The sequence below is a fragment of the Xiphophorus hellerii genome, chromosome 9, assembly GCF_003331165.1.
Source record: "Xiphophorus hellerii strain 12219 chromosome 9, Xiphophorus_hellerii-4.1, whole genome shotgun sequence".
Classification (NCBI taxonomy): domain Eukaryota; kingdom Metazoa; phylum Chordata; class Actinopteri; order Cyprinodontiformes; family Poeciliidae; genus Xiphophorus; species Xiphophorus hellerii.
Window position 1 is genome coordinate 26804860 of NC_045680.1, and position 13271 is coordinate 26818130.

At 39.6% G+C, this 13271-nt stretch overlaps 2 protein-coding genes across 2 annotated transcripts; both read left to right on the plus strand.

Moving 5' to 3' along the window:
• The first annotated feature begins 101 nt into the window (after positions 1 to 101).
• On the plus strand, positions 102 to 6282 carry LOC116725571 (retinol dehydrogenase 8-like). The gene is made up of 6 exons (XM_032571707.1): positions 102 to 773; positions 1788 to 1949; positions 3441 to 3620; positions 3707 to 3800; positions 4045 to 4228; positions 5869 to 6282. The coding sequence occupies exons 1-6, from the start codon at positions 677 to 679 to the stop codon at positions 6103 to 6105; spliced, it is 954 nt and encodes a 317-aa protein (XP_032427598.1). The 5' UTR covers positions 102 to 676; the 3' UTR covers positions 6106 to 6282.
• A 1435-nt stretch (positions 6283 to 7717) lies between these two features.
• Positions 7718 to 12119, plus strand: LOC116725570 (protein Dr1). The gene is made up of 3 exons (XM_032571705.1): positions 7718 to 8586; positions 8712 to 8875; positions 10959 to 12119. Exons 1-3 carry the CDS (start codon positions 8367 to 8369, stop codon positions 11103 to 11105), a joined length of 531 nt encoding a protein of 176 aa, XP_032427596.1. The 5' UTR covers positions 7718 to 8366; the 3' UTR covers positions 11106 to 12119.
• The last annotated feature ends 1152 nt before the right edge of the window (positions 12120 to 13271 follow it).

The window sequence follows — 13271 nt, forward strand, 5'->3', positions numbered from 1 at the left end:
AAGAAACTTTTCAACAAGCTATAACAGATTGTTTTAAATGAAAAGTTCCTTGATATTGATGAAAATCTAGTAATTCCATTCTCAGATTATTTCACTTGTAATAAGACATGTTTCCCTTGTTACAAGTGAAATAATCTGCCAATGGAAATAGTACTTTTTTGTTAATATTAAGGAATTATTTACTTAAAACAAGCTCCTATATCCTGCTGACAAGTTACTGGTATGTTTTGTCATATTTTAAGTGCACTAAGATATTTGCACTATATAAAAAGGTTAGAAATACTTGGTACAATTTTGTGTTTTTGCAGTGTAGAGTTTTAAATTTGACATTACATTTAGCATATTTTGGCCCAGATTGTAAAGATAAATGTTTTACCTAAAATTGAATCAAAAAATAAAACTCTTTTCTCACCCCATGCTCCGTCTGGCAAGCCTTTGATTTGTTCCACACCTGGGTTTCCCTGTGACAATAGCCATGTTATCATTAACCTAAATCCTCCTGTGCAGCTGCACCATGTGCTGGCCACGCTTGTTGGTAATCTTCGGGCCCTGCGCACAAGGCTTCTGCTGAGTTGCAGGCCTGTGGATTAAGGAGTGGGCTTTAAGAGCGCCCCAAACATCGCCTCGCTCCTTTTGTTCTCCATTCTGCGAGACAAACGCGAACAAAGCGGGCACAATGAACCAGAAGGTGGTACTCATCACGGGCTGCTCCTCGGGGATCGGCCTGGCTCTGGCAGCCCGGATTGCCAAAGACGAGAAGAAGAGGTTCATGGGTAAATGTTTCGATTCGCTGCTTCTCCTCAAAGCTTGGATGTGTTGGGTTAAATTTGAAAATGGTCAGATGTGGTTTAGAGGTTTTTAGGTCGCACCTAAAAAAAGAAAGAACACAGAGAAGGAAAAATATTCCGGTTCATTAGTTTAAAGGGAATTTAGGAGATTATTTCTATTATTTCTCTTTCAACTTTGTCTTGAGTTGTTCACTGCAAAAACACACATTATAACCGAGTATTTTTGGTCTAGTTTCTAGTGCAAATAGGTTAGAACGCTTGCAATAAGACAAAACAAACGTAACTTTTCAGCTTTTTTAAAGCTAATACTTCTTTAATATTGGTGAAAAAAGTATTAGTTTCATTGGCAGATTATGTCACTCATACGACCTGGGAAAATGTCTTATAAGTGAAAAGAAAAGAAAAAAGCATGTACAACCACAACTGTGAATCATCAGAATGGAAATGGTTGAGCTCATTTTAATTCATCGTGCCATTAATTGATTATTTGATTATTGTGACAGGCTTACATACCTTCCAGTTTCAGGAATTTGGTTCCTTGTTTAATGCAAGAAATAAATGAGAGAGCACAAAAAAACTCAGTGGTGAAAAACATTTTATGATTCTAACTAATCAAGATCGTGGAGTCATGCGTTTATTAATTGTGTTGTTTACCATAATATCCCAGTGAACAGTTTTCATACAGTATTCTCTTTAAAGAAAAGTCACTGAGGTCTGGGGATTATCCTGAGTAAATGGGATGAATAATGTCTCATCGCATGATCCAGAACAAGGCAGATGAAGTTGATCTGAACAGCTGCCAATTTTCCACTGCGTTGATCACACAGTTTATCCATTTGAATTATTGCTGGTCAGCAAAGTAGGAGCCTGATTAGAGAATAAACCCATAGTATGTCTGATCATAAATATGCAACAGGATGTTATCCTACATATCACGTAGACCTGCATGAAACGTAGCTGTGTTCTGCTGTCAGAGGACTATTTCTTTGTGTGCTGTAGTCTATGCCACCATGAGAAACCTGGGTAAGGCAGAGCCGCTGGTTGAGGCAGCCGACCGGACTCTGGGCAGGACCCTGGAGCTCAAGCAGCTGGACGTGTGCAGCGAGGAATCCATCAAAGCCTGCGTGGACAGCCTGCCAGAACGCAGGGTGGACATCCTCAGTAAGCCTGCACACACACCTGAACACACACCAGCTGCAAAAGACACCCACACTGGGTGTGAAGCTTTGACGTTCAAAGCTCATTTTGTGCACACATTTTTTACTGTAGAAACACTAAAACACAGTTCTTGCACAATGCGTGCCAAGATTTTGAATAGTGCGTCCCACAGTGAGGCAATACAGTTTTCTTGTTCTGCATGTGTAAAGGTGATTGTGGTGTACATGCCAGAGGGGGGGTGTTTCAATAAAAAAATATCAATAATATTGATTCCAAGTGGGCCTCAGTATTGGATCAATACTTTAGTTTCAGATTTCCTCTTGAAATTTATTTCATTTTTCTATTGTAATTTCTCAACTCTAGCTCAAAGCTTTGATGTGCATTCAAATGATGGCTTTTTTTGTACTTTACATTAGAAAAAATGCACAGAAATTTGTTCTGCTTTCCTATTGTTTCTGTTTTTCATGTATTTTTTAGACACCTATAAACTTTGTCCAAGTTTTTTCCCAGGTTTTGATAAAAAATAATTCAAAAGAAAAACAAAAACCTAAAAGTCTAAAGTTTTATTTTATGTCAAACTTAAATAATAAAAAGTATCGGTATCAGTATAGTTATCGGATCAATACCAAATATATATGTGCAAATAATATCTATTTTCACATTGGCTTCTTCTCTGGACTCTGCAGTGCTGCTTCATACACTGCCATCTACTGGGAACTCAATGGAAGTTTAGGAAAATTACACAACCCTACGCAATTAGTGGTCAGCCAGAGACACAAAGCACATTGCAAATATCTTGCCAGTCCTTACATAGATATGGTATTTGAAAGTTGCACAATGCAGTTGGGAGGAAACTGCACTGTGCCTGTATGTCAATCAGAGAAGCCATTTGATACTGGCTGACATTTAGTTTATTACCAATGACTATATTCTGCCTGGCTGGCATATATTAGATGTAGGGACAACTACATCTAACAGGATGTTGAGGGGGCTAAGGGTGTGGAAAAAGTGAAGAATCCACATGACGGGGCAGAAACTAGAAAGAAAATAAAACATAAGACATTTAGAAGTTCAGAAAGAGTCTGTTTCAGTCTAGTGAATTCAACCCTAAAGTTCACTGAAAACACACAAGAAATCCTAATTGAGGTTATTGTATTTCATCCTTCCGTCAAATCCTCTGTCTTCACCTTCATCCTGGACTGATCAATTTGGGAACAAAGAGACACACATCCCTGAATTCAGACAATCAAACACAACAGAACAGCAGTTTAGTGACGTGTTAGCCTAGCAGTCGTGTTTTTGGACTGTCAGAGGAAGCCAGAGTACCTGGAGAAAACACACTCATACACATGGAGGTCATGAAAACTCCCCGTAGAAAGACTCCAGGCCACAAATTGAACCAAGGACCTTCTTGCTGCAAGGCAACATTGCTAAAAACTGTGTGACAATGCAGACAGTAATATAAAGGTTAATATTACTGCCCACTTGTCTCAGTCAGTAATGCAGGGATGGGACTGATTGGACCCATCGAGTGCCAGTCTATCGATGAGATGAAGACGGTCATGGACACCAACTTCTTCGGGCTTGTGCGACTGCTGAAGGAGATCCTGCCTGATATGAAAAAGAGGAAGAAAGGTCATATCGTGGTCATCAGCAGCGTCATGGGTATTCAAGGTGAGGAGGGGCTGACCTGCTTATCTTCAGTCCCAATGTTGTTTGAAACATTTCCCTTACAGTTTCTCTCTTTGTCTCTGTTTTAGGAATATTGTTCAACGATGTCTATGCAGCGTCTAAGTTTGCAGTGGAAGGCTTTTGTGAAAGCTTGGCAGTTCAAGCCCTGAGGTTCAGTCTGAAGTAAGTTCAAAGTACATCGTCAACATGATGAGACTTGCAAACAATACTGAGGTTTGAATGGAGCGTGTGTGCAGACATGCTGCACAACAACCAAAGGCAGAATTATGAGAGCTGCGCTATGTCATGGCAGGTTCTAACAGAGCCAATCCGTTTCTCAATGCGTGATTAGATTACTGGTAGTGACGAGTTAAGTATTTCTTCATATCACCTTTTTCACTCTACTTTTGTTCAACTTCTTTGCCAGCATCAGCCTGATAGAACCAGGTCCGGTGATCACAGAGTTTGAGCATAAGGTTTACGAAGAGGGCCTGAAGACGGACCTCAGCAAAGCTGATAAAGTGACTGCAGACATGTTCACAAACATCTACCTGAAGAACTACAACCAGATCTTCGAAACCCTTGGTCAGACAGCAGAGGATGTAGCAGAGGTATTAGATCTTTATGTTGGTTCAACTGGAAGATGTTGTTTCTATAGATGCACAGATTGCAGTTTTCTGGCTATGCACCTTTCCTCTAAAAGCTAATTGTGATTTTACAAATTACACCATCTGAGGTAATACTCCAACAGAAAGTATTGCATAATTGTGAATTAGAGAGAAAATGATGGAAGGCTTCCAACTTTGATTTTTTATTTTTATATATATATATGTATGTATATATATATATATATATATATATATATATATATATATATATATATATATATATAGTGTGTGTATTTGTATTTACTGAGCACTTTTCAAACCATCACCCATAAAAGAAAGATTATATCACCACACTTACCAAGAGACATTAAAATGAATGTTCAACAATACTCTCTAGTCTGTCTAAAATCGAGATATTTTGCAAAAAAAGATGGGAAAAATGCCATTCTCTGGTTAAGACATTCAAACACCTGCAGCTCAAAGTCTTATAATTCATTTTGGGCTTTTTTCAGTTATTTTCTGTTTTGAGCACTTCTTTATTGTTGGCTTCTATTTCTTGGTACAGTTCAGTTATCCTCATTCTCTTTTGGATTTGTTTCATTTGATTAGTATGTATTTCTGGTTACTGTTCAGGCTTCCTTTCCCCTTTTTATACTCTTTATTTGTTTTTCCATCTCTTCCTCAACCTACCACTTTCCTTCCCATCCCAGCTGTTAATTATTTCCTCGTCTTCTTGTACCTTCTCCCTTCCCCAGCTGCACCCACTCACCTGTAACTAGCCCTTCTTGTCATTTCCAGCATCCATCCCTCCATTTTCTGTACACCCTTGTCCCTAGTGGGTTCGGTAGGGGTGCTGGTGCCTATCTCCAGCTAACGTTCCGGGTGAGTGGCGGGGTTCACCCTGGACAGGTCGCCAGTCTGTCGCAGGGCAACACAGAGACAGACAGGACAAACAACCATGCACACACACACTCACACCTAGGGAGAATTTAGAGAGACCAATTAAAATAACAGTCATGTTTTTGGACTGTGGGAGGACACTGGAGTACCCAGAGAGAACCCACCATGCACAGGGAGAACATGCAAACTTAGTGCAGAAAAGCACGGGCATCAACTCAGGACCTTCTTGTTGTAAGGCATCAGTTCTACCAACTGCACCACTGTGCAGCCCTTCATTTCCAGAACTCCCTTTGTAATTTAGCTCCTCTCTCCTCTTCCACATTTGTCGGATTTTCCTGGTATCAGTTTGTTTATGCTCTTCTGTCCTTGCTTCCTGTGCCATTCATCGTTGTAGGTTTTCTGGGGTTTTTTCTGTTCAATAAAAAGACCATTTTCATAGCAAAATTGCTGGAAATGGTCCCAGTTCTGGTCTTACATTTTGACCCATCCTCTCACTCCCCATATTTAACACAAACTCTCAATTTCCAACTTAGAAAGCATTTTCAGAATCACATATTCTTTCCTTCCACTTTCCAACTATGCACCATTCTGTGCTGGTTTGCCACATAAAAGCCCAATAAAAACACATTTGTTATTTGAGGTTGACAATGTGTAAACAAGTTTGAAGGAGTGAATACTTCTGCAAATTATAAGTTCTTAGTGCCTGTAGGTTGAACTTCCTGCTGTGTGTGTTTTGTTTCCAGCACACCCACAGGATTATCACCATGGACGATCCTCCTTTCCGCCATCAGACAAACACTCTTTACACACCCATGACCACACTGAAATATGCCGATCCCAACGGAGACCTTCCCATCGAAACGTTTTACAAAATGGTGTTTGAACACGACAAAGTCTTCAACGCCAGCCTGAACTTCCTCAAGCTGCTGCGCTGGAGGAGTCGCAAGAGTTTTACCTTGGAAAAAGATAAGAGTACCTGAGAGGATTAGTAACGACACGTCAGATGTCTTTCTGTGTGTGCGGGTCTATATGTGTGTGTGAGAAATATAACCAACCAAAGCTGTCCACAGGTTTAGCTCTATTTCTGCTGTAGTGAAACGACATTTCAAATGGAACAGTCAACTAAAATATCATAAATTTTTAAAGCAATAAAATAATTTCTGAAAAAGTATGTCTCTGGAGTTTTCTACACAATGGAACACAATATACAGAACATAATATATAAGAATCATTGAGCAGTATGCTGGCCTAACTGTTTACACGACTTTTGACGCACAGTCATGTTAAATTAAGTTAGTTTTACAGTAGTCTTTATGCCATTGAGTGAAAATATTTCAAGGTCTAAACAGAGCTTTTACACATAAATACTGTGTTTGATAGAGATAATCTTTATTGATATGAATCTAGCAGAACATTTTTGTTCCACTGTTTTTTCAGTAAATGAATGGGCTTTAATAATGCAGTTAATATCATAACATTAAGGTATGGCTGAATAGCTCTTGAAGCTCTGACTCCAATCACAGCTGATGTCTTGTGAATCTCCCCCAAATTCTTGAATAATATTTGCTTCAGCTGTGATTATTCCTGTTACTTGTGCATCCTACATTCTGCCGCAGCTTTTACTTCTACTAAACTTTCCATTCATATTCTTGAATACAGCTGTCTGTGAGTAGCCATCTGCTTTAGCCATGAGTTTTTGTGACTTTCCTATGGCAGGTATGTTGACTGCTGGTCTTCTCAAGAATTTTGTAGGTCAATAAATAACAGAACATTTAAACATCAGAACAGAAACAAGCACTGTAATGGATCTAAAATACAGACGTTTCAGTTTTTCAAATGAATTATTGAAAAAAAATGCACTTCTTGATGAAATTCTAATTTACAGAGATAATTTGTGTAGATTGTGTACTTTGCACGCCTACTACATCAGTAGATTATGGCTTTTCTTCGCATTCACTGCCACCCTCTGTCCACCTAGCGTTACTGCACCTGAATTTTCTCAACCACGATCATGTATATTTTGAAAAGCAGTTTCCTGAGAGTAGATTTCAAGTTTAAACAAGACTATAGACTTTACTTCTATATATTCAAGTGTCGCTTAAATTCTGCTTAAAAACCTGATTATTGTTAATTTAGTTCATATAAAACTTATTATATTTTGCAACTATTCAGGTTTATGATTAGAATTTCGTTATTGACATTGTACAAGAAAGCACAACGGAAATTGAATTAATTTAACACCATGTTTCAGTTGATTAAACTTAAATATAGTCATATTTTATTACATCCAGTCTTGGATGTGTTTCCTTGCAAAAAAACCCCCAAAAAACATTCATGACATTTATGAAAAATGTGTTATATCTGAGTCACAAAACGCACAAGAATAGGCATTTATATTAAATTTCTTTTGCAAAATGTCACTGCATGCATAACCATCATACATAATATTGAAATGAATTTCTGTCATGTTATATTGGAGCTTCTCTATCATTCATTAAAGTAGTAAATAAAAAAATTATGTTATCTTCCATATGCCCGGAAGGTGGCAGTATGCAACAGCTGTCCTACTTCAAAAACCATGACAGGAACGCTGTACTTCCGGTATTGTATTTGACGTTGTATCCGGACAAAATTAGTCTAATGTTACCCAGAATACACTATCCTAAATAAATGTTTAGAACCTTTAATCCTATTTATATTGCTCGGTTATTTTGACGATGCAAAGCAACTTGCTGTGCTGTGAGGAATTTGTTCCTGTCGTCATTCTCGTAAGGGCTGCTTACAAAGCCGCCTCCGCTCGGAGCTCATTGTTAGCCTAGTTTTAGCCATGCTCTGTGCCGCTTTCATTTCTGTTCCGCGTTGGGACCACCGCTGCTAGCTAGCCTAGTAGCTGGCTAGTTAAGCTTTTTTTCTGTAGTGCTGTCGTTTCGTTGTGTATGTCGGGGGGTGTCGCTTAATATACCCTTGTTTTATTTTATGCAAGTTAACAGAGCCGGTCCGCTGTTTTAAAGCGCTCAAACCAGGCGGGGGACGTGTGTTTGGATAGCTAACTTAGAGGAAACGTCTCGCCTCTTCATGACGTGTGTGTTCTTACTGACGTACAGTCAACCTGCTCGGGTTCATTTGACTCAAGAGGGAAATTAGTTGGGCAAAATCTAGCCCGCGCTGTCAAGAAGAGGAGTTTATTTTTGCAATTTTTTAAAATTTCATATTTGGGAGGAAAACAAATATCTGGGCCACGATGGCTTCCTCCTCTGGCAACGACGACGACCTCACAATCCCCAGAGCGGCAATCAACAAGATGATCAAAGAGACTCTTCCTAACGTAAGAGTGGCCAATGACGCTCGCGAGCTGGTGGTGAACTGCTGCACGGAGTTCATCCACCTCATCTCCTCCGAAGCCAACGAAATATGCAACAAGTCAGACAAGAAGACCATCTCTCCAGAACATGTCATCAACGGTGAGAGCTCTCCTAGATTCACGCATTACGGATTAGCGTCTGTGAGGGGGCGTGGATCCCTCTGTTCGAGGTTTAAACCACTGAAAGTAATCGCTGCACTTTCTCCTCTCGTTTTCGCACCGCAGCGCTAGAGAGCCTCGGTTTCGCATCGTACATAACGGAGGTAAAAGACGTTCTGCAGGAGTGCAAAACTGTGGCTCTGAAAAGGAGGAAGGCTAGCTCCCGATTGGAGAACCTGGGCATCCCCGAGGAAGAGCTGCTTAGGCAGCAGCAGGAGTTATTTGCAAAGGTAAAAAGAAAAAAAAAAAAGCGTTTCATACCCCTGGTTGTGTGGGTTATTTGCATAAGTTCGTGTTGTGGAAAGCAGGATGATCGCCCTGTTTAACAATGAAGTCTAGTGGAGAAGTCTACCTGAGTTTGCATCACAGCCAGGAAGTGATGTTATTCTTAGAGCATGTAGATATTATGTTTTAATCCTGTGACAGCCTTTTTTATTTTGAAGATGCTGCCTGTTCCCTTTTGTTTATCCTCACACATCCATGTTCTGATAAGAACACACACGCTCCAAAAGACAGACATAAGCTTAGTCAGATTTGCTCAGAAACATACTTATTCACACAGCAAGCGAATGCGGCACAAATCATACTTATAAAAAACCAATTTTGATAATTCGTATCATATCGTATCCAGCTTTATCACAGCGGTCTGAACGGCCCAATTCTGATCTTTTCACCTTTCAAAAAAATTCTTTATGCCACTTCCCTGAGTGGTATTAATTGGGATATGTATCTGATGGTTTTCATACTCTGAGAGGTCGTGGCGCTTTTAATCAGGTTTTTACGTCATTTACATGAGACATGTCATCATACTTCTGCACCAGAAGAAACCACCTGCCGTAAATCCGGAGGCAATCAGTGGCTCAAAATTATAGTTCTGAAATTACAAAAGACGTCTGTCAGTGAAGCGCATCACATCTGAATCCCACCATTCTTATTTCTGACCACACACCCAAACAGATTTCTCTACTGAAGCTGCAGTCAAGCTGTGCTTTCTTTTCATCAGCTTCCTTCATGTTCCAATTTTTGACAATATTGTCGTCTCCTGTTGCTGAGTAGCTTTAAATGGATGGTGGCGTCCATTTTTGCTTCCATAAAAACAGCACTGCTGCGTGACGGCCACGTTTCTTTTTTCTGCATGCGGCTCGCTTTGATGTCATAAACTGTTCACACAAGGGTGTGATTTTGGTCATATTTAATTATTTGTATGAACAGCCACGCAACAATTCATATTTGAGCTTAAAGACCTGCTGTGTGAACGTAGCCTTCCTTTAGCAGCGTGCCTCCTCTGCTGCAGTGTCTTTCTGGTTTTCTTACGGTCTCTCCTACCACTTTCAGTTTTGATCAAGTCGGATGTTTTGTTTTGTCCTTAAAGGACTGCAAGACCTTAAAGAAAAAGTGTGATGCAGGTTATGTGAGATTTTGAATCCTAAAGAAAATGAAGGCATTACAAAGTTGTCTGCTTTTATGCAACAAAGAGCAACTCGAATCTTCACTGAGCATGTTTTGTTGCTGTTTCTGTTGACATGGCAAAAATGGCAGAATTTCCTAATTTTTGTGTGTTAAAACACACATTTCTCTATTCATTAATATGAACAGAAAACAAAATCCAAATTTGATCTGCTGAACAAGGAATATTCAGGATATGTTGCTATGGAATCAGGCTGTAAAAAGTCATGGAATGATCTGAGGAGATCAATTATTAAAATTTCACGAGATAAATTTTCGTCCTCGAGGCTCCAATAAACTGTTTTACTATTCAGGGCGTTGCGTTCCGGCCGAATGGCTATTCTGTGTTTAGCAACGCTCTCACTTCAGCCAATGAGCTGTTGACCAAATGCTAAGCGCTAGTAGCAGCTATGGAGGAGACGATTGAGGAACGGAAAGAAGGGGGGGAAAAAAGATCCAAGTTGTCTTTTACAAGCATTTTCTCTTTCATATATTTATTTTATTAGCTTATGTAGCTATTCAATTACTGATAAGAATAGTCAATATATTACCAAAATAATCGTCTACAACAGTCCTACTGTGTAATATCACTCAGAAATGGATCGGTTAGCATGTCATGACAGTCATGAGAAATACAGCAACAGTCTTCAGTCAGAGGCCTCTTTGGATTTGTTGTGAGACTGACTGCTACTGGTGATCCTTCCTGCTCACACCATCGACATCCACAGCGACCTTTTGAAGAAACTTAGATGATATGAGTTATGACAACATTTAATTTCCACTTTGGGATAAATGCAATTTTTAACTAAATTATCAAGTGGTTTTTCTGCCTTCAGATGAACTCTGTCCCCGTGTCGCCCCCTGCAGGCTCGGCAGCAGCAGGCAGAGCTGGCCCAGCAGGAGTGGCTGCAGATGCAGCAGGCCGCTCAGCAGGCGCAGATGGCCGCGGCGTCTGCCAGCGTGGCGCAGCAGGCCAGTTCGTCCCAGGATGAAGACGACGAGGACGACATGTGATCCCAGGTCACAGGCTTTTCGACCTGTCCAGGTTCTGTCCCGGGACGGCGTGGAGGACACACACGGCTCCCAGAGCACTCGTCGACGGAGACGCAGGACTTCTTTGAGCACTGGAAAACTCACATTGGGAACGAACAGGAACAGATGAAAGCGGGGATTTAAAGACAGACCCCCTCTCCAGACACCAGTACCTAAAAACCAATAGAAAGAACTGTTAATGTTTATGAAAATGACTTTAAACCCACCCCTCCCGGTTTTAGTTGCTTCGGTTTAAACGATCTTTAATTTTCTTGTTTTGTAGGTTTGTGGATGTGCTGAACACGCTGAATACACACACTGCTGAGGGTCTCTCCGTGGTTAGTTTGACGCCCTCTGGTGCTGCACCAGATGACTTGTGACTCAGTGACATTTGGTGGTTTAGGGAAACTACTTGTGAATGATTCCAGCATCTTCTTCCTCTTTATTAAATATTTGATGGTAATTTTTTTCCAACCAGGAATTTTTTTCCCCCCCTCTTTGGTATATTTGTTCAACAGAGGATTGTTTGAGGGGTTGTGAATATAAATTTATTCTGTTATGTAAAGAAATAAATGGAAGTTTTGTTTAATTTTTAGCTCCTTTTTTCTCTTGAAAACTTTGTGTCATTTTTGTTCTTCCTTGAACCACCACAGTATTGCTAATTAGCTACACCTTTGAGAGAGAATATTTTTGTCACCTAGAACCAAAGTCTAAGAAGCCCAGAGTTTGTTTTTAAAGGTGCAGGCGCGACTGGGATTCCCTTTGCTGACTCCAGATCAGTGTAAACGATGTCGAGGAATATTAACATCTAACTTTGCAAGATGCTTTCATATCCAGGCTGAATTTTGTTACTTCTCTTTGGGTGCAGTATCTAGCATTGTGACTTTGGTCAATTCTAACTGTAAAGACAAGAAAACAATGTTGTGATACACATTCACTTGAGTTTATTACAAAGTTGTATTCTTTCAGCAATAAAGGCATCGTTTTTTTTACTCACTGCTGTTCTCTCTTTCCTTTAATGACAGATGTGGCGAATCTGATACTAGAACCAAGAAATGGGAGACGATGTTCTCCCAGCCCCCAAGTAAAAAGACGAGCCTTTTATTTAAGCAGGTTGTTAAAATGTGTGTTTTGTTCCTGCTGTGGTTGTTGTTCCCACTCTGAATGTACTGAAAAGGATTAGGGCCAATGAAAATAAAACTTTTTCATTGGCCCTAATCCTTTTCTGTACATTCAGAAAAAATACTTCTTTCTCAGAATACAGTTTTTTTTTGTTTGTTTCCCAGAAGTCTACATTGTCATAGCAAACTTGATAAAAGGAAGTGAAGCACAATTGTAATTTATGCATAGTAAAGATAATAAAGATTTCTTTGAACAAAAATTTGAAACAGTATCTTGAAGATCAAGGAACAAAGAGAGGCAGTCCAGAGGCCCATGGTAACTATAGTAATTACAGAAAGATAGCTATATTTAAAAAAATCCTGTTTACAGTCATGTATGATAATTAGAATATATTGTCCTATGAGGCTCATTTTCCCACATTAAAGAAAACAATTTTTTGGAAACATTTAAGAAAAATATTACCTATCTTTTTTTTGAAGATGCATTTCTGTGATAAAACTTTTTTTATTGATCTGATCAATATTCTAATCTTGAATGAATGAGTGATTACTGTTAGCTGTTAGCTGAAAATCATAATGACCAGAAATAAAAGTCGGAATACAGTCTGTGCAGAATCAGTCTATATGCAGTGATACGTTTCAATAGTGATGAAGTTTATGAAGTAAATAAAAAATGGTGATGCATTCAGAGTTCATGTTACAATGTATGGAGGTAAAACCAGGGGAACCGTAAAAAGATCCTGGGATAATCTATGTAATTAAATGTTACCTGTAATATTTAATAAGAACAATTAAGAGAAGATGCCCATAATCGTCCTTAAATTTCTAACAATGAAGACACTGCTTTCATGTCATTGAAAATGGCCTACTTCCACTTTATAAAGTTTATAGATTAGACGCCCTGCGACAGACTGGCGACCTGTCCAGGGTGACCCCGCCTCTCGTCCGGAACGTTAGCTGGAGATAGACACCAGCACCTCCCGACCCACTAGGGACAAGGGTGTAAGACAATGGATGGACGGATTAG